The sequence below is a fragment of the Liolophura sinensis genome, chromosome 2 (assembly GCF_032854445.1).
Source record: "Liolophura sinensis isolate JHLJ2023 chromosome 2, CUHK_Ljap_v2, whole genome shotgun sequence".
Lineage (NCBI taxonomy): Eukaryota > Metazoa > Mollusca > Polyplacophora > Chitonida > Chitonidae > Liolophura > Liolophura sinensis.
Window position 1 is genome coordinate 24,835,906 of NC_088296.1, and position 22,522 is coordinate 24,858,427.

At 39.1% G+C, this 22,522-nt stretch overlaps 2 protein-coding genes across 4 annotated transcripts in view; one reads left to right on the forward strand and one right to left on the reverse strand.

Annotated features, from left to right (window-relative positions):
- LOC135462706 (E3 ubiquitin-protein ligase Midline-1-like) overlaps window positions 1-22,522 on the reverse strand; it is a 96,269-nt gene that overhangs the window by 39,245 nt on the left and 34,502 nt on the right. The window lies entirely within an intron of this gene.
- On the forward strand, window positions 1,311-7,911 carry LOC135462958 (uncharacterized). The gene is made up of 5 exons (XM_064740281.1): window positions 1,311-1,334; window positions 1,688-1,863; window positions 3,065-3,285; window positions 4,548-4,731; window positions 7,721-7,911. Exons 3-5 carry the CDS (start codon window positions 3,163-3,165, stop codon window positions 7,909-7,911), a joined length of 498 nt encoding a protein of 165 aa, XP_064596351.1. The 5' UTR covers window positions 1,311-1,334; window positions 1,688-1,863; window positions 3,065-3,162.

The following is a 22,522-nucleotide window of genomic DNA, read 5'->3' on the forward strand; positions in this document are numbered from 1 at the left end:
ATAGACACCAGTCAGTTTCACACCCCTGCCTTGCATTCCTCTACCGATAGCAATTAAGCATCTTATATTGGTGCAGCAATGTTTCACTGGTATCACAAGTGTGCAACAAAGCAATGGTTTACTTCTAGTGCTCTAGTTTCCTCAATGTATGAAGTTGGTGGCCATTGTGCAAATACATGTAAGGTAATATTGAATACTTAAATGATGTTAAAACAAAACAAAATGAACGTAGAGTGGAAAGAGAATAACCAAAGCAGTGACGTGTGTGAGACATTGGGATATTTGGCTCACACAGCCGAATGAAAACGTCTCCATGTCACTTACCTCAGACAGGGTTTTATTCTAACTGTTCATGTGATTGCAAATATACTACCACACATGCCCATTAGCAGCGCGTTTGGACAGAATTAGGTAAAAATAAATACTTGTTTAAGTGTTGACAATTAAGAAATTGAGAAAACTCGGTTCGCTGTATTGTTTGCACATAACAATGGGCAATATGAAAATGAAATGCATAGGTGCCAGGCCTTGGGGAACAAATGCCCCCCACAGCAAAGTCCCAGAATATGCTGGGATAAACCACAATTGGTCAGTCAGGTTTAAACCACATTTGATCTATCATCTTATTGCCTAATTCAGATATTCTTGCCACTGGGCCGTGGCGCAGGGAAGCCAGTGATCAACATGTTGGGATGCAAATTCAAACTTTTCGAGAACAATGATGCGAGTAGCGCTTTGAAAACAGAGCCGTATTTGCTGGAGAACTAGCGCATTCCATCACTGTATAATACAGGAGGGAAGTTGTCGGTGACTTGCCAAAGGTCAACTGGTGGTTTTTTCCCTGGTTTGTTCCCGGTTTTTTTTCCCACCCAACCATAAATACTGACCTTCTGTCATATAAGGGAAATACTCATGAGTACGGTGTAATAAAAATGGACTGTAATCAGTCAGTCAGTCAAATGTTCTGCATTTTCCATGCAGATAGCTATGAGGATGGCAGAGGAAAGCTTCGAATGGCCGAGGAAACCTCAGACATACAAACAGACGATGAAGTTGGAATGGGGAAGGGTGCAAGAAGGTACATGGAGAGAACAGCATTAAAACAACACTATTACAACAATAAGTCTCCTGTAAAGAATAAAGAGAAACAAATCAAAACTTAAAACACTATCGCCCACAGCCATGGAGTAGTGGCTAGCGCTCTTGGCTGCTGAAGTGCTGGTCAAGACATCCCGGGATCGATTTCCCATAGTGTCAGGGAATGTTTCTCTCATTCCAGGCCGTTTAGTTGATTGGTTATGGGGCTTTTATTTGCAAGGTGGACGACAACGCTTGTAAGTACCAAGAAAAATTGGGTAATATTGGTATTAATGGACTGCAATTCGTTTGAGACCTCCTGCTGTCCACCTTTGATCATGTGGAGAAGTGGTCAGTGACTTGCCAATGGTCGGTGGTTTTCCCTAGTTTCTTCCAGGGGTTTCTTCCACCCGGGGATGCCCAGAAATACTGACTCGCCATCATATAACAGAAATACTGAAAGGAACGATCTCAGCCTTGCTTCACAGAGCAAATTAAGATCGAGCTCCTTCCAAACTCGCATTTTTTTTTCTGACAATAGCACTATCATATTTTGATAGTGAACAATAATGTACACATGTTATAATGCACCGATTGCCTTACTGTACAGGCGCAAAGAGTGAACACTATACAGTGACACAGACGATGATGGTGATGATGAAGCTGTTGCCGGACCAGTTAAACGCAAACACCTCCCCCCAGCCCCGCCAGTCCCGCCAATCCCGCCAGTCCCACCGTTTCCAAGCCTCCATGCTCCTGCTGGTATACAACTGGACAATCGACAAGGTACCGTGTCCTATCTTACATAAATTTAACATGTAAGGCTTGTTTTTGGAGTTCAAGGTCAAATGCCACATTTTTAATTTTCGTTAAAACAACCATAAACAGCATCAACTGGAATATGTGTATTTATTAATTGAGCTTGTGACCTTAAAGTTATTCGAAAGGTGCCCTGTTGCAAATCTGTAGAACAGCTCAGCAGGGCTCAAAAAATACGGTCGCCAACTCGCCATCGGCGACTAATTGAAAGGCTTTGGCGAACGAAAAAAAATGTATTGTCGCCAGTGTGGCGCGTAAAATTTGGAAAAATTCGCCTTCATGGCGAGAAAAATGATTTGTTTACTTTTGTATTTATCGCCGACAGCCCCCGAAATTAGCGACTTATTTCGGCAAAACTAAAAGCAGGCTGACGTTAAGTTGCACGTATGCTGTATGCACGTATTTGTATTCACATGTACCACAGACCTACAGCACGTTGTTTTTCTATGCGTATATAGATATGCGCGGAGACTTTCACGGTTCAACTTTCCCCTAGAGGTGTCTTTAAAATGCTCATTGTGCCGATAGAGACGTATCGAGGCACGCTTTTTGCGATTAAGGGGAGGTAAGTCTGATCGTCTCATGTGATGGCCGATCGTCTCAGAATGTCATAAAATCTACAAAACGCATAGTATTTCACCATCATTTCTTTTCAAATGGTACGTATATTGTGCAGGTTTATTTATATTCTCTACGCGCCCAATACAAGAGCAGGCTTTAAGCTTGTCTCATTTTTTATTTGCTAGCCAAACAAAGACAATAGATATCTTAAACCTATTATTAAGGCAATGCCGCCATATACATATATTCGGGAATATTTCTAGTGGCTGATCTGAATCACTTTCTGCAACCAGAAGTTTAAATACGACTGGTTTGGGATTCCAGTCTATGTTACCGGTACATGACGTCCCCCAGGTTACAGAAAGTGATGGATTGAAGTAGAATATACAAGCTCTGACGGTCTTGTCATAAACGTGCTGTGTGCGGCAGTTTATGGGCCATCAGGTACATCACGCACTGATACATCGCACTGAAAGGACCGATGATGTAACTAAATCAACAGCCTGATCTTGAAAGTTGTGTGACAACAAATAACACTAGCTGTAGACAGATTTCATTAAATCTAAACAGTGTGTACATTAAATATAGTTATAATGCTCTTTTTCAGCCACAGACAGAGAAATACTAAAGGCTATCACTGCTGTCCAGGTATCTTTGGATGAAGTTCGCAAAGAGGTTTTGTCCCAAGGACAGCTGCTGAACACGATGATCAGCAAAGAGGCATCGAGTGGCACCATAGATGTGATGGATACCTTTCCGATAAAGTCCATGGAAGAGCTGGATGGAATGGAAAACAAAATTGAAGATAGAGAAATTGCTAAATCACTGGTAAGTTGGTTGATATCTGTCTGTTCATCTATTTGTAAGCAAGCTTAAGCTGACAACTCATCTTCTCTTACTTCAATATGCTGCTTCAATTATTTCTGAAGTTTTTGCCCTATTATCATAGATATTGATGACAGTAAATGCTTGTCCGATTTTGGACAATATGCGCCTATACCTGCAAGAGAGCTTGTCAACGCATCTGCTCCTAAACTCATCATAGGATTCTCTTGTAACGTGGTAAACAAAACGGATGCCATGCTGGGATGGTCATCTCGTCTTGGGTGTTACATGGCTGCAAATATTTCCAGAGTTGAAACTTCGTGGACGTGATGGATTTCTTATTTGGATCCAGCTGCTACAGTGTTTTCCAAATGGTATTGTCGTGGTCAAAACCAATTGAGTTACCTCAATGAAACTTAGTGGGCTGATAATTTTTTTGTACTGGTATGGCAGTTTTATGTCACTATTGTGCCTTATGCTTTATTCTATGTGTTTTTTCTACCTTCCTATGGCTGCTGGTAGATGTAGAGGGCGGGGGACATAGGTGGGAGGTCTTATGGTACATAATAATCTATGGCGGAGGGAGTACATAGATAAATATGGTCCACAGCGGCTGATTTGGATGGGGAGGGGGGAAGCATGGTGCATTACCATTATCAGCGGCGGGGGATTTAGGGGAGGCTTGGTACATAATAATGATTAACGGAAGGGGACTGGAAGGGCAATGGCAGTACATAAAGATGATCTGTTATGGAAAATGGAAAGGGGGTTGGGGGTGGCAGTATGTTAAGGTGCCGTTAAATGAAAGAAAATAAGGTAAAGCAGCTTGAGTAACATCAGAGAATTTGCAAGGTGATATTTCAGGACATGAGATGTTTCACCTTAAGGATTGATGAATAGAATTAGTATGGGGAGTTAGAGTGATAATTTCAATTTCAATTTATTATTCAAGCACAACTTATACTCACATATAAACATGGCTCAGATAAGCATTAGGAGGGATGAATTCACTTAGTATTACTTGAGCCCTCGGGTCCAGGGGTTTTTTGTTAGCGCAGCTTCATGTTCAAAGAAGTAGCATTTGACTCCCACCCAACCCATCACCACCCTAGCCAACTTTTGGCAAACAACTGTATTGCTTTACAGCTTGAAAATTTCATTTAGCATCACTTTCAGGATGTAAAAAAAAACAATATAGGTAACCATCAATGCTATTTTGGCTTTACAACACAAGGTTATTATACCAGTATGTAATATTATTGTAGGTCAATCAACTCAGCCTCATCGGGGGTTCTAATCTTAAGGAGGCGACCAGATGGGTGATGTCTCAAACCATATCCCACAATGTTGCTCTGAACCTTAATTGGGCAGGGAGGAAGGGCTGGAAAGGTCAGCAGACTGAACCGAAGAGAGCATTTGGTGGTCTGCGCCTATGCGCTGCAATGAAAAGTAAGCATTTTACTCAGCATTTGTTTTTGATATTAATGTATCCTGGACAAAGTTTATGTGCCTGCATTTTGGTCCTTGGCAATTTGCTTACCATCTATTGCATTGGTGATTGGTGGGTGAAATATTATAGTTTTTCATTCTCTCTTTTTTTTTCATGACCTAATTGGAGTTGAAGAACGTTCATTTTGTCTGTTTTACCTCAGTCTTGTATTTTGAGGGGAAGAAAACTAAAGAACCACAAGTATCCTAGCTAAAAGGGCTTTCGTTCCTTATTCTATAGTTGGTTGTACTTTTGGTAGCATGGTAAACTGCTAATTATGCTAATTACTGGGAGCTGCCAACATTGAACTGAACTGTTCTGTCATGGAGTAAGTTAAAAAAATTCTTTATGTACTATCCCCTTCAAATATTGTTGTTGCTTTTTGTTACATTTAATAGAGATGGGAGATCGTAACAGTCCTTTTAGAAATATAAGCTGAACTGTCCTGATCATAAAAAATGCTTGAAACAATCCCTACCTACAAAGAAGAAGAGTCTAGGAGATCAAAGATGGCAGCTCCAAGTAACTACCATAATTGGCAGTTGATTGTGGTGTTGTAAGTCATAATTTCAAAGTGCGTGCAACTATACAAGTGGAATGAAAGGCCTTTAAGCTAGGATAATTGTGGTCCTTTAGTTTTCTTACACTTAATGAAATAAAATCCTGTCAGGTGATTCAATTGCTTAAATAATGGACTATCTTACAGAACTGACCTTTTGTTTGACAGGCAAAGCGGCAGGCATGAACGCTCAAACAACTGGTCCATACTGATTGTCCATTATGTAGTTGATTAGAGGCCCTGAAGGGGACTTTTACTTCTATTTCCCATAATAAATCCTGTCAGGGTCATCATGTTGCCTTGATGAATTGACCAGTTGTTTTTGGGCTCCAGCCTTCAGCTCAGGGGTTTAGCCAGAAATCTGAAGCAAGGTGTCCAATTTGCCCGTTAAGAGGTCATTTTTCTTGAGAAGGGTGTCCAAATTTGAAATTTTCCTATCTCACTTATGTTAAAACTGTTGAAAATAGCCTGATAAAGTGGGACCAGTTTCAATTTTGCCTATCCAGTTGGAACGTTGCTTGGCTTCTCCCTTAATTCCGTTTGATAATCCATTATCTAGGGTGTTAGTTGACACAAATAACACAACAGTACCTGTAATAGTATGCAGGGCGCAAATTATAATATTAGAATTTCCACTCATCAACATTGCTATTATAGCAAGTCCAAGAACAACTCCAAGAAAAGACATACAATTCATTTTGACTCTATATTTTGGTACCTTGCTACATTTCGCAAATTATACAAAGGGTATTGCAATTCCGAATTAAACACAGAGTATTCTGCAAATTCTTTTATTATGCCACAAAGACCTTAAAAGCATAGTAAGGGTTGATAACAAGTTAGTCTCAAATGAACAATAGTTCACAAAAATATTTTTATTTATTGTCTGCGATTTTTTCTTACAAAGTTATGAGGATTTGAAAATTTGACTTTATGGGAGCCTATTGAGAACCAAAGAACCAGTGACGTCACAGGAATTTGTTAATTCCGCAGCAATTGTTTATTCCGGCACCAAACTTTCATGATTTAATACGCAAGCCAATATCACCCAAAGCATTTTAATCGAAGACGTAGTATCCATCCTACATGTATGATCTACAGTACTGAAAGCAGAATTATGACATCACTAGACCTTTTTATGGCCGAAACAGGCCTCCATTGAATCTAAGATTTCAAACGCTTATAACCTGGTGAGGAAAAATCGTAGAAAAATAATAAAAATATTTTTACAAACAATTTTTTATTGCCTTTCATATGACGATAAACTTCGGTGAGGCCTTATTTTCTTTTCTTTTAAACGGGCTATGCCGGACATTTTTAGCAAAAAGTGGAAGTGGTAGTCGCAAATCAATCCAATCCTATGCCATTATTAAAGAACAGCCCAAAATATTGCCCTTTACCATAAATCAGGCTCATTGATGCATGCCTTAGTGTTTAGAACAGCAGGTAAAGTTCAATAAAACCGTTAATTCGGGTCGAATTAGCAATTTTGTCAACTTAATCAACGGTTTTCATTGCTAAAGCGTGCATGAATGAGGCTGATTTTTGGTGGGAAGTATTATTTTGCCTAGTTCTTTACCAATAACATAAGAGTTGATTGATTTGTGACTATCAATTTTTTTTGCTGAAAATATCCGGTATAGCCCCTTTAAGTAATTTCTTGGTTATCGGATTGGTCAATTACTGCTGGTTACAAAACTCGTTACATACTATAAAGGGATTTAGTTGAACTTGTCATTTTATAAGATTGGAAAAACAGATACATTAAAAGAGCGGCATATACAAAACCTTAATGGTGTAACCGACGTAGGAAAGATGGCTTAATGTCACTTGTGTTGTGTTGTCGGTATAAGGTACGCTATTGTGAGAAAACAATAAACAGTATTTTATTCCGACAAGAGTAGCAGAATAGGATCGGCGAACAGGCGAATGAATAATGTTCATGAAAAATTATGACCAGTTCTAATCAACCGTATTACAGAATCCGACCTCTTGACACTGTCCTTCCAAAATTTGCCTTGAAAGTCCCATTTTGATCAGAAGTAGCTATAAATGGGTAAAATTAGGTTACCCACCCGTCTGAGGTGCCCCTTTAGTTTAAGTATGCTTGCCCCTCAGCATCTTGAGTAAGGCCTATATGATATTTTTTGAGCGTGAATGCATACAAATTATTCACATGATCAGTAGTACAAGCTGGCCTCATAAACACATCCCGTGATCTCAAACCATCTCGAATTGGATGATTTGAAAGCCAATTGTTTTGTTTCTTTAAAAGGGCTTATTCTCATTTGCCTAGGATGATTCTATACACGTTGACGTGTAGTTATTTCGATACAGTTGTATTCAAAGAAACTGACAGTTAATTTGCCTTGTGAAATGTGTGTTCACAGAATCGATGCTGAAGAACGTTGCCTTCAAAACAACAGAAGACCAGGTCGAGAGAGAAATGATGATATGGCTTCGCAACGCCTGCGACAGGCATGGGGGCAGGAAGAGGCGCGCTGAGTCTCAAGCCACTGTGTCCGTAGTGACTGTTTCGGAGAACAGCGAAATCGCCGAAATCACTGAAAATGAACTTTGATCGGTCCAAGCTATTTTCCTGTGCTTGATTTAAGAGTCAACTCTTTTTGTACCATTGGTGCAGGTGGGATCAATTAAACTATTTGAAACTTACATATACATGTTAGTTGAGTTCCTTACTTTATAAATGTAAATAAGTTCTGAAACTGTTTTGATGATTCACTGGTCTCCCACCAGTTAGTATTCTTCATCAAACCTTTTGCAAAGTGCTGCTACGGTAACATTTTCAACCTTAAAGCCAAAGGTTTTGACTGTTGTACTGTTTGGCATATATGTTGCTTTCTTGTCGACCAATAGAAAAAGGTTAAAAAAATATCAAGGTAGGGTTTCTACAAATATCAATTTAACAAATGTCGCTGAATGATTACTTTTATTCCTAGGAAAAGCAATGGATTTGATTGGGGATAAGCATTCTGGGTCACTATATCTGTTTAGGACCAGTTATGAACAAAGAGTACATTGGTCCAATTCTAAATGTACTGTACTGGCGCTATTCTTACAAAGATTGGCGCTGTATTGGCCTAATAAATTTATGCAACTCTGGGCCAATCAATGTATTACTACACTGGTCCAATGCATGTTTAAAAATGGATACATAATGGTGAAATTCCCAAACCAGTACTGGACCAGAGCCGCGCCACTGTGCAAAACGTGTATTGGTCCGATAATGGTTTCCCCAAATGGCCCAACTGAATACGTGTCAGCGTGCCAATATTGGTCCAATGCTTTTATGTTTATTGGGTAACATGGGTTCTAACCACAGCGGAAGAGCTGTTTCTCATACTTACAAGCAGGGCAGCAGTCAGGCTATGACTACAACTTTAAGGGCACATGTTTTAAGCATCCTTGTCAATATTTACATTTGTGCATGCGCTGTGGAGGTGACCATTTCAATGTGCAGCATGCAAAAATCATTTCTCCCTCAGCAACCGCCCCTTTCTTGGCAAAAGAAGGAGTTCACTCCAGTTTATCGCTAATACTAGACAAACATTCAACACAAACCGGTACACGTATACCAACCCCAGAGCACGAAACCCATCTCTCCCCACCCCCCCCACTCCAGATATATGGGCTTTAGGCCGAACCCCAGTCAACCTGGAGGCTTTAGATAAACATCTAGCATCGTATCCTGATGGAGAAGCAGCTCGATCACTTTCTGAGGGGTCTCGTTCAGCTTTCCTTTACATTATCATGGCCCTCGGCTTTTTAAAGAATCGAAAAACCTCATTTCAGCTCTTGAACACGAGTCTGAATTATGGGAACTGATACAGAAAGAGGTAAACTTGGGTAGAATATCTGTGCCTTTCTCGCAAACTTATATCAAACTTAATATCAAACTTGAGAGTGTCTCCAATTGGGTTGGTTCCTAAATCGGACGGGGCTGGAGGCTCATTACTCACCTTTCATTTCCATCTTCAGACAGTGTTAATGATTTTATAGATCCAGAAATGTGTTCTGTAAATTACACTTCATTTGACAAGGTTTTAGAAATGATAGCTGGGTTAGGTTGTGGGGCACTGATTGGTAAAATGGATGTCAAATCTGCCTTCAGGTTACTACCCGTTTATCCAGGAGATTTTGATTTACTCGGCATGAAGTTCCAGGGTAACTATTTCATCGACAAATGTTTGCCAATGGGTTGTGCCATTTCGTGTCGGGTTTTTGAAATATTTTCATCTTTCTTACACTGGCTAACGGTACATACCACAAATGAAAACACCATGGATCACTACCTAGATTATTTTATTTTTGCTGGAGCTGCAGGTACGAATATATGTGAAAATAATATGTCAATATTTGAAAAACTGTGTTTTGAATTTAGGAGTCTCTTTAGCTTCCGAAAAGACCGTTAGTCCTTCAACGACCCTCACATTCCTAGGGTTCGAAATTGACAGTGTTCAAATGTTTGTGCGAATTCCTGCAAAAAAACGTGAGGAATTGTCAAGCCTTTTGGGTGAATTTTTAACTCGTAAGAAAGTAACCTTACGTGAAATACAATCGTTGACGGGCAAACTAAATTTCTTTTGCAAAGCCATTCGGCCAGGTAGAGCATTCACTAGATGTTTTCATGACGCCACAAGTCGAGTGAGTAAACCGTACCATTTTATTCGAACTGGCGGAGAGCTTCGTTCCGACATGCAGATGTGGTCACATTTTCTGGACCGCTTTAACAGAACAGTGTATTTTTCGAGTGATGTTTGGTCGTCTGAATCGGTTCTGAAATTGTATACTGACAGTGCCGGGTCTACTGAATTAGGATGTGGGGCAATTTTTCAGGAAGAGTGGGTATTTTACCCATGGCCAGCTGCTTGGGCTGAGATGGAAGTTATGTGTGATATAACTTTTCTTGAACTTGTCCCAGTCATTTTAGCTATTATGATATGGGGTAGCAAGTTATCAAACAAGAGGGTGCTGCTAAATATCGATAACGAAGCCCTGGTTGCATTCCTGAACAGACAAACATCTAAATCTAGACGTGTCATGAGACTAGTAAGGCCCTTTGTTCTGAATACAATGCTTCACAACATAACATTTAAAGCGGTGCATATTGCTGGTCAAGTTAATTTAACGGCCGACGCAATTTCTCGTAAACAGTGGGACAGATTCAGAGAAGTGTCCCATCAGCCAACGTATCCCAGTCGAGTTCCATACTCTGATCTCCAGCCTGAAGTTGACAGACTCCTCCGAGCAGCACTCTCAGAAAATTCACACCCAACCCAAAGAACTAGTTTAGCTTCTTATTTTCAATTTTGTGCACAAGTAGACACCCAGAATGCTTGGCCTCCTCAGCTGCAGTTCATTGTTTCATACATAGCTCATTTGTCAATACGAGGTCTAACTTACTCTACAGCAAGATCGTACTTATCCGCGATCTCGTACAGATGTAAGTTAGAAAGGCAAGTGGATTACACATTAGATTTTGTGGTCTCCAAATTAATGCAGGGAATGAAACATATTCACCATAGCCCGGACAGCAGACTACCTATCACCAAAGAAATCTTGCAGAAAGTTATTCGCGTGTTGCCGAGTGTTTGGGCTAATACGTATGAGTCAACCTTATTCACAACCGCTTTTTCTTTGGAGTATTTTGCCTTTCTTAGGGTCGGAGACTTTGCGGTATCTAGGGGAAAGCCTAATTATCAGGTTATCAGCCGGGCTGATATTCATTTGGACACAAAGGCAGAGACTCTAACCCTAAATATCCGCTATTCTAAGACTGATCAAACAGACAAAGATGTAACAATCAAAGTTGACAAGCAAGCGGGAAATCCCCGCATTTGTCCCTACACAAGCATGGGAACATATCTTTCGCACCGATCACACATCAAGGGCCCTTTGTTTTGTCACTTCAGTGGTGCCCCACTCACTCGGTATCAGTTTTCTGCAATACTTCAGAAATGTTTATAGGTCTGCGTGTTATCAATCATATATACGTGTGCCAATGTTAACATAACTGGTAAATTTTAAACAATGATATCGTTTAGGTCTTTCAGAGTGCATCTGGGTTATAGGCTCCTCCATAGTCAAAAGAGCTTTCACTACAGCAGTAACAAGAGGTGGTGGCCATGATATGGGATTGTCAAGAATAGGGTACACATTGTGGTGGCAGGGATACAGTGAGATGAGTTTGCTGCAGGTCAGAAACAAAATAGGATTGTTGAAACATATCGGCCCCCAGCCGACTGTCATTGTATTACATTGTGGTGGGAATGACATAGGTAAAGCAGCTATACGAAAACTAAGATTGGCTATGTTTTCTTTATTTGATTACATCATGAATGAGTTCCCGAATGTGAAAATAATCTGGTCACAAATATTACCTAGATTAGAATGGCGATATTCGGGCAACAATTCTGGTATCAATCAAGCCAGGAAAAGGTTGAACTCCTTTGCCGGAGGTCTAGTCATTAAGAATGGGGGGGGGGGTGGATTCTCTGTCATAGAGATACGATACGGAGAACAATCCGACTGCATTTCTTGACTTTGATGGAGTACATTTGTCACCTGTTGGAAGTCATATATTTCTGAACACGTTGCAGGGTGGGCTAGAGTATTTCAAAATGACTGGCGGTTCAAATTACCCGCCTTATTAGTTGATGGCATTGTTCACCGCTGCTGTTTGTGCTGAACTCCTAACATACACTATGTGTGGTGGTGTGCTTTGGTTTACTTCTTCTAAACCATCGCACATTTGGCGATAGGAGCGGCACAAAGCCAACTAACAAAATTTACATGCATATTAAATGAATTTGACCTCTGCATCGCCCAGGATCAAGACTGATTATGATAAGAACTTTGATTTTGTTGATGATGTGAATTTTAAATGGAAAGTGTTGAAATGTGACCTCTGCATCGCCCAGGGTCAATTAGTGAATATAAGCGTCAAGTCCGACATTCATATACCATTCGTAGTCCGTAAAAGGCGTTCCAAGTCGATAATGGCAAGATCCATTTCCAAAACAACGTTTAACACTAACTCCCAAAGACAAAGGTATGTAAGAAATTATACCAGTAAGAAATAAAGCCGGTAACACACAAGAGAGAAGCGGTCATCAGTTTTCAATGATGCCGGGCAGACAATGAATATTCCAGGCATGAATTCCATACCAAAGTTCAAATTCGTAGTCCGTGAATGAATTCCATGTCAAATAACAATTAAACAAGTATCTCAGTCGCGCTTTAATTGCAACTGGTCATAAAGGCATCATGCTGATGTAATGAGCATGGCTACCTTTACGGCCCCTAGCCCCAGGTTAAGCGGTATTAGATACAGTTTGAAAATGACGAGCGTTACAGACCCTAACCGATCAGATTGTGATTCAAAAGTAACGGACGATTACGTCTTTCCCGTTAATATGTAAAGATCTCATGCTACAAGAGGCGCCATCTACGATGTTACACAAGACATACAAGATAGACGGTTACACTGGGCAACCAGCGCCATCTATGTTGTTAAATACCATGAGCGTGATAGATATGTACATAGGGATAACAGCACCGTCTGTGTGGTTGATCACAATGCAGATCGCCAGAGATTCTGAACGCTCTGTCTATACCTGCCAACAAGGGTGTTATACTCATTGTAAAATCTGAGAAACATAGAATGAAGGCGTTTGACGGGGTATCCTTGACAAACTAGTATTTGAACTAGCAACTTGTGACGCAGATTAAAGTCATCACAATTAACGCAAGATCTGTCAAATGCTACAAGGCGAGATATGTATACGTCATATGCAGGACCCTTTGGTATATTGCTTTGTAAAGAAGGATAATTTACAATATCAAAATTGAAACTATCCCTTTTGTCGTAAAGGCGGCGTGAAAGGAGACCTTGTTCGTCTTTGTACAGATATAGATCCAAATAAGATGTACCATCAGGACTATCTGTTGTCTCCTTTAAATCCAATGAAGGCGGATAGATTTTCTTCACCGCTTCAGCAATATGGGGATTATTTAACGCCAGTAGATCAGCAATATACCGCTTGGTAAATGAAAAGGATCGAGCTTTAAAGATATTACTTTTAAGTAATTTCTGCATATAGTCGTATTCATATGAAAACAGGTATAGGTCTGCCAAAAGAGGCGGACAATTGGTACCCATTGGAATACCTATGCACTGTTGGTAAATGGTATCTCCGAATTTCACATAGATGTTATTTATGAGAAACTCAAGTTATTCAATAAATAATGTAACATCCCATGAGTGGTAACCTTTATAAAGAGTAGAACTAACTAAAGCCTTATTGTTTCTGACGTTAATGTAACGGTGACCTGTTTTAAAAAATACCTAGAAACTTAACGACGATATTCTTTCAATAAGATCTTTTTGAGGAATCGTAGTATAGAGGGTAGAGAAATCCCATGTAGATACGTCTTTGTACGGTATATGCATATGAGCATCAAGTTCTTCTGTAAGACGTTTGGAGTTGTTAAGAATCCACATGCAGTTGACACCTGAATTTTTTGTTATGGCAGAACAATACTTATTTCAAAATGACTTTACTTCTTGTAACGCTCTCGTAAGTAGGGTTGACAAGAGTTTGGTGGTACAGCTTCTTGAACCCGCAATAAATCGAGCCTTGTACGGGGATTTATGCATTTTAGGAATCCAGTAAAGTTGTGGTATTTCTGTATGACGGGTAGGTATATTTATGCGCCTTTCTTTAAGAAAAGTTTTGTGTTTGTTAAATAGTTCCTCCAGAGTACATGTAGTAGCAGAATGCGTGGATGTCGATGTAGAAGCACATAGCTCTTGAACAAGAATTTGATAATAATAATTCTTGCAAATAAAGATGACATTATTAGGAGCCTTGTCTGCTACAGTGATGGCAAATTTACTATGAAGGTCAGCGAGTGTTTCTTGCACAGTGGGATCCTTCAGAACCTGTTTAACTTTAGGTAGAGCATCAATGTCTAGACGGTGTATAGTTAAACTAACCTTCTTTTTGACAATCTCAAGCCAATCGTTAAGTACCGAAGAATCCACTTTCTCCCGTTTTGACCATATTTTAACATACTCCTCAAGTGCCGAGATGATATTTTTTTTGTTTGATCGAATGTTGACATTTCTCTTTTCTCTATACTTAGAACCCCTCACAAAGAGATTCATTAGATCATGATTCTTAATAATATTAAGATCACCAGTCAAGACATGTTTACATTTGTCGTAGGTTAAAACTGAGGATTCACAATCACAGTTATAGCCGCCAGAATCGAATACCTTGATGGCCTGGGAATACCTTGATGGCCTGGGAATAATTGAAAAATTTGGAAGCCTTTGGCTTTGTATACTCATAAGATATGCAAGGTGGCTCTTGGATATTAAAATAATTAGGCACAGCACTACGAACATCGGGTTCATTAAAGATGCGTGGTAGGTTAATTAAATCAAGGCCACTGTCTAAATACTTTATCTTCAGAAAGAGTCGATCGTATTGAGTTTCAATTGTAGTTACAGGGCAATACAATCGAAAATACGATATGTCTTGACACAGACGTACAAGGTGAGGTGGAACATAACAATTGCGTATGTTATTGGATACGTCTTGAACTACCCGTTTTAGCAAGTTCAGTGGCAGTGCATATAATACTGTGCGTAGAGCATGCACGCTATTGGTGTCATACGACAATCCTGCTAAATAGCTTACTGTAAAGTGTTGGTGAATCATGTTTCTGTTGAACTTCCTAGTACCATGACTGCGAGGTCTACGTTTATGGTATTTGAATAAATTTGTTATGATGGAGTCATGTGGTTGGCTAGATGTTACATTGCCGATTCCCATAGTGAATACCGATGATGAGAATAACTGATTTTGTTGATGATGTGAATTTGGAATTGAAAATGTTGAAATTGGACCTCTGCACCGCCCAGAGACAATACTGGTACTATTACTGATTATGAGCTTAACTTTGATTTTGTCGATGATGTGAATTTCAACTTTAAGGTTTTAAAGTTTGACCTCTGCACCCATCAAGGTCAATACTGATGATGAGATAACTTTGACTTTATTGATGATGTGAACTTTGATATTAAACTGTTGTTTGAATGCTTGATTTGAGGGCTTGTCATTATCTTGTCGACAGCCCGACTTAAAATGATTTGACCTCTGCACCGCCCAGGGTCAAGACTCATAACAACCAACCGTGGACATATCATGCCAATTTTTAAAATAAAAGAAAAAGTAAAATTTAAGCATATTTATTGTTTTTGTCTTTATCTTTTCTGAGATAACGCTGTCCCTGTGATTGTCTGCACTCCTTGCCAGTAACATATCCAGGAACATCCGGGTTTATGTGTGTTGGATATATTACACTTAGTCTATTGAAAAGAACAATTCTGACGACATTATTTTTGATCGCGCCTGGAGAAGGTTAGTGGTTTCCTGTAGGCAATCCAGTTAACCTGGATGGCTCAGATGGTTACAGCACTGGTTCTCTGACCATTGAGGTCGCATGTTCAAATCCTGCTCTCTCTGATTCAGCTGCGTCTATGTCTGGAAGTTTGTCAGCTACCTGCCAAAGGTGGGTGGTTTTTTCAGTACGGCAATAAATATCAATCAATCACGTTAACCTGATCAGCGCCATGTAAGTGGCGATTCGTTATGTTCTGCTCTAATCACCAATGAAATAAAAAAAAAACTAGACAGTTTTGTTTTTGTTCAGCTTGCAGGCTTTTCGTGCGTGGTTTCCTGATGACTGAGCAACAGCTTTTTGAGATGAGAACACCTGCAACGACAATATGTGCCCGTTTGTGCATTAAGCCGTGTGAGGTCTTTAGCTACAATCTGCGCACGCGCCAGTGCGTGGGGTTTTTGGCACTGCGGGCAAACTTGAAGGCGAGAAGAACTCCGAGTGGGACACATGAGAAATCGTTAATATTTGAAACTGTAAAATAATTACGTGCTGAGAAGATTTTTTACTGTAACCATCCCCGGTAAAAAAACTTATACTGTTTATACTGTTTATGATATGGAGCATACATAAATAGAGATTTGCCATCTACGTGCTCCAGTGCAATTTGACCAATACATGAAACAACTGAAATAGCTGACCTAATTTTTTACAGTTACAAATGAAAGGGCGCAAAGCTTTCTGGTGAGGAATTTGACAAGAAAAAATAGCTGAACGCTGGAAGAAATGTCGCGAACAAACTTCATTCAACCTGTTGATAAAGTATTTTACCATGCCAGAACCCCGAAGACAGCCCAGTGAGTTGAGGTTTGAGTGTCAACTTAGGCAAAGAACATGATTAAACTGTGTCTTTTTCACTGATATTTTCTTCCATTCCACCGATATTTCAGAATATTCCATTCTTCGATGTGGTAGCCATATAAACGATTTTAAATTAAATTAAATTTTAACATTTTAATACTTTTTCATGCCAATATTTATTAAATAAGATCAGAACACATTGTCTTGCGTAATTCTGGACATTGTAATTGGGCTCAGTACATTGGAATTAACATTTTATTTTTCCTTGGGGCAAATGCGAATGCCTCCAAACTTTGAACAAAGAGATCTATTATCTAGATGCGGCCTCGCGTCAGGAGGTGTATAAGATACCTTGTCAAATGCGGTGGTTGTCCGGTGCTCTGTTGAGTTCCCTACATTCGTAAGCGGGACATCCGTCATATAGAAGGGCTGCATGTGACATCATCACCCTGAGAACAATAGGCAGTCAGCCATATTGGAGTCCTTTAGATTACAGCTTGTCTCTGACTACTAACGGTGTGCCCAAGATAAATACGCCCAAAATAGTCATAGACAGTTAGCACAGTTGAGTAATTTGATAAACTAAAGTGATGATGCTCTTTAAGGGAATTTGAAAACCGGTGCAAAAGCCTTCAACAGTGTTCATACAGTAAGCAACATATTCTTTTTGATCTCGTTAAAGCCCGTCAGAAGGGAAACCACAAGCCATGTTCTTCAGGCTGACAAGTTTCTGGAGTGTTCGGACATTGACATCAGGCAGTTTGCCCAATAAAATGAATGAGAACAAACACATGTATTTCAGGGGTCAACGATGGAGTAGTGTTACAGTAAAAGAAAGCTAAAATATGAAGTAAGGTTCATCATACAGACAACCGTGCATAAATATGCTTTCATTTGCTTTTTTTTTAGATCTTTGTGAAGAGAGTTAAAGCCGTTTAAACCTTTGAATTCTAAGGTGGGCTTTACGGACAATACTATCAGAGTTTAGGAACTGTTACGTCACATGAAGTTTTTCCAACTTTAATCACGACACTGGATGTTGTAATAACTCCTTTAACCAATGAGTAAAAGATTACTGAAATGATATTCCCAAAAATTCCTTCCTTTTGATGAGCCTGGGGGGGGGGGGATGTGTTGTGACGTGAGAGGTCCTAAATACCGTCAGAATGGCCACCATAAAATTGAAATATTTGAATGCCTTTCAACACCCTAAACAAATTTAAAAAAAAAAATTAAAGCATTTTTACGCAGTTTCAGTGGCCTGTATGATGAACCTTACTGCATATTTTAGCTTTCTTTTACTTTAAATAAAAAAAACAAAAGTAAAAAAAAACTTAGAATGACAAGTAATCAACATGTGAGCCAGACCCACTCGACGATACACTCAGCAACAACAACAACATCCTGAGAGTCACCCAGAACTAGCCGTGGGTCCAGGAGAATACGAGCATTTTATGTCTTTGTATATTATATTGAGAGAAAAAGTGCCATGTCCGTGATACTGTTACGAACCCAGTTTTTAAATATTCCATTATATTTTTTGATTTGCTCTTGACTCAGTGTCTGACGTGTGTATTTCTCACTGTGTACGTTATAGCCTGCACTGTAATTTAGTCAAGCGTTCCCGAGTCTTCGGTGTTCACGAGTTTAGTGTCATTGTACAACTTGTGGAAATATGTATCGGTGTTTTAAACTTATCTACGATCAAACCATCCAGAAATTCTTTACGTTAGTCTATAAATATGACCGACGGAGTTGTGAAGCTCGCGGTCATTTACTCAAGTCCACTTGAGAGCAGTCATATTTACTGTTATCCACTGTGAAAGATTCTGCTGAGTTTGGATATATGCGCTACAACGCCATTCGATATTCGTCATTTGTACTCCATTTTCTGTTCATAGCACTTGCTATTTTTCTAGCCATTAATTTGGAGCTTGTATTGGTCATTGTCTTTTTGTGCGATCACTCACATTTCATCCCAGTTTACCCTGAAAGTGACTTTGTGTATATTTCCGTGGAGTGAAACATACATGGACAGCTCGACCTCACGGACGCTACTGTCAACCAGTCCCGCCTTGAGAATTTACACATTCATAGGCTGTTGGGGGATAAATCTCCGTCAGCGTATATAAAGTAAACGTACAGGTATACGTTAAAGTATATATATATATATATATATATAGTATATATATATAGTATATATATATATATATAGTATATATATATATATATATATATATATATATATATATATATATATATATATATATATATATATATATATATATATATATATATATCTGTACGTATACTTTATATACACTGACGAAGATTTCTTCCCCAACAACCTGTGAATTTTTAAATTCTCAAGGCGGACTGGTTGGCAGTATATATATAGTGCTAGCGGGTAAAATTCACAGCTGAAATGTTTCCCATATAACACAATTATCCCACATAATTTAAAAAAAATGGAAATATAGGGGTAAATAGAGGTAAAAGTAATTTGTTTGGATCTTAAACTGAAAGGTACTGCATGAAAATTCTAGTAAATCATATAAACAATCATAAAATGAAGGTTGAAGAACAGAAGAGGCAGAGTTATTAACAGACGACCAAAGGATGAGAGATACTCTAAGAGTGCGCTGACGCCGACGGATGCACAAGAGCCACTCCTTACAGAAAACCTGCATAACGTGTAATGGCGTCGATCGTATACCTCCGGTACAAACCCGGAGCGCAGCGCACTGAATCGAATCCAACCCACCCTTAAGTTTCTTACAAGCAGAATCATACGCTTCACAGCAGTAGTCAAGCCGAGAGCGAATTAAGGAACGATATAACAAAAGAAGACATTGTCTATCTGCGCCCCCACCCCCTCCCCAAGATTTACCAAGATACAAGATACACTTCTTGTGCTATTTAATACATCGTTATCAGACTTCTTTGTAAAATAACATCTTCAGCCTTAGCAGACGAAATTTCCATGATGGCATCTATTTCCTGCGGAATATCTCTCCTGCAAACTTTGACATTTCGAGAACGAATCCATAAAGCTTTATCATCAGCAAACAGTGAACATTTAAGGCCAGGAGGGATAGCTTCCGGGAGATCATTAATAGCTGTATTAGAAGAATGGGTGGCAAAACACTCCCCAGCGGCACCCCATTCTCTACAGGGCGAAGATGAGAGAAAGACCGACGGACACGAACTACGAACTTGAATTAAATGATCAGATAAAAAGTCCTTTATACATCCTAATATTTCCCACTTATAAACAATATTGTTCAGTTTCCTCAACATCCCCGTCCTCCAAACCATATCGTATGCCTTTTCATTGTTTAAAAATACAGCAAATAAATATTTTTCAACTGAAAAACAGACAAATATCGGTGCCGAGTCTTATCACATGATCAGCTGTACACCTGTCAAACCGGAATCCACTCTGTACAGAGGCCATAACATTATTTTTAGTTAAGAAATATATTAGAAGAGATTAATCATTCTTTCCATAGTTCTACAGATGCATCACAGAGCTATGGGCCAATATGAAGATGGCAGAGAATGATCTTTTCCAGGTTAGGGACCGGAAATGACTACAGCTCTCTTCCATGTGTAACTTTATACTTAGTATTATACAACAAACGTAAAGTGTTAAGACAGCGGCCAGGTAAGTTTCTAATCACTGAATTCATAACGCCGTCTTCTCCAAGAGAAGAATCCGCAGGCGAGGATAAAGCCTGTTTCAGTTCTGTAATGCTGAAGTCCTCATTAATAGGCATGTCATCAAACGCTATATTACTGAAAGGGTTCATTTCTTCATCATCATTTTTATGTGGGACAAAATCTGGATTATAGTTGTCCGCACTGGATACAAAAGGGAACGTATCAACCAGTATATTAGCTTTGTCTTCATTGGATACATTTTCTACCCCATCAGGTATTACTGTGGGGATATTACCTTTAGTTCTTTTAACTTTAATGAAATTAACTTTATTCCACACAGATTTCATGGTAGCCTTGACATTAAGACTAGAAAAAATTTCGCCAGCATTCTTTCTGCTTTTCCTTGATCATGCGCTGTGCTATAGCTTTAGCCTTCTTATGTTATAGAGTGTCATCCATTAATCTAGTACGTCACACGCGGTTCTCTTTGATAGCTGCTGAACACTCCTCCGTCCACCACGGTATCGGCATTTTGGAATGAACTACTCCGGATGATTTTGGAATTGAATTATTCGCCGCAGTGGACATAGCTTTAAGTATATTTTACTAAATATATCAATATCTTCATGAAACGCATCACCTGAAAAGGACTTTATACATCGGTGTCTATATAGATTCCAATCGGCTCTATGTACTTTCCATCTTGGGGGTTGACTCAGGCTATTAACATGTGGAGAAAAATTGTACATATCATAAATTGGGCAATGGTCACTCCCAAAAGGAGAGGTCCCATCCAAAGACCAACTATTATTAAGGCTAATATCAGATGTACATATTGTAAGGTCTAATGCTGATGTATTGCCTGTACAAGGGTCTATATGTGTTCCCGTACCATCATTTAAAATAACTAAATCATTTTCTTGGATGAAAGGTACAACCGTTCTTCCATTAGTGCCTGTTTTTCCCCACCCCACTAAGGACTATGAGCATTGAAATCTCCACAAATAATTTAAGACCTTTTGCAAAAGGATAAAAGCAACTTAAAATCATTTGGCGTTAGCTTCTCACAAGGGTTATATATAAGTGAACCACAGTAAAAGATTTACCATTTCAGGTAGAAACATTAACAGCCTGACATTCTATACAGGTAAAATGGGGCAGGTTTATTTCAGAATATGATAACCCATTTCTCAGGAAAATAGCCAACCCACCCTTCTCCATGTGTCTCTATCTTGTCTATATATTTTGTACTCAGGATAAGTGAAATCGATAAAGTTCTTTAAATACGTCTCTTAAACACACACAATATCCAGAGTTGGAAACATGGTGCAAAATGTTCAAGCCAAGCCTTGATAACTGTCAACAACTTTACAAAATAGCAAATGTATCTAAGCATACATGCATGCAAGCATACACCGTGACATATGCAAACACATATATACACAAAAATTGTCAGGCTGAAGAAAAAAAAACAAAATATATTCATCTGACTAAATAGCCAGTCTAAACCACAGGCCTAAGCCTGGTTGGGGAGGGAGGGGGGAAGGGGTGAAACGCAAAATGAATCAGACGTACAAGAGACCCCACAAAGAGCTCAAAATGTATATTTGTTTATTTTATTTGATTAGTGTTTTACGCCGTTCTCAAGAATATTTCACTTATACGACGGTGGCCAGCATTATGGTGGGAGGAAACCGGGCAGAGCCGGGGAAAACCCACGACCATCCGCAGATTTCAAAATGTATAAAATATTTCTACAACAAACCCATAGTGAACACAAAACACATCAGACATACATGTACAAGAAACAGAAAGAGAATGCAAGATGGATACTATTGTTTGTTGTTTTACTGCTTATGAATATTGTAACAAACAAAAAAGTTGCATAGTCATTTGTGTTTAAGTGATCATGTAATATCTCTAACAACCTAAGGGCTTTACGTGCTCAGTTACTCGGTTTCCTCCAGTACAGTCTTCCGCCAGTCAATATAATTTTGTACTCAAGCGTTACGAGCTGATCACAAAAAGTCTCTAAATATGAAGTATCAATCACTGACAAACGTGTCCAACAGAAAAATATATTCGTTTTCAAACCTTTTTGATATTTAGGTTTACTTTTTGACTGGGATTAACTTGCTTTTGTTCATCCATATAATTGTCTTTTTATCTTCTGTCATAAAAGCACCCTTCAAATGATGATAAAGTAATGCGGTGTTTTGGTTACGCAGTGTCCCTTT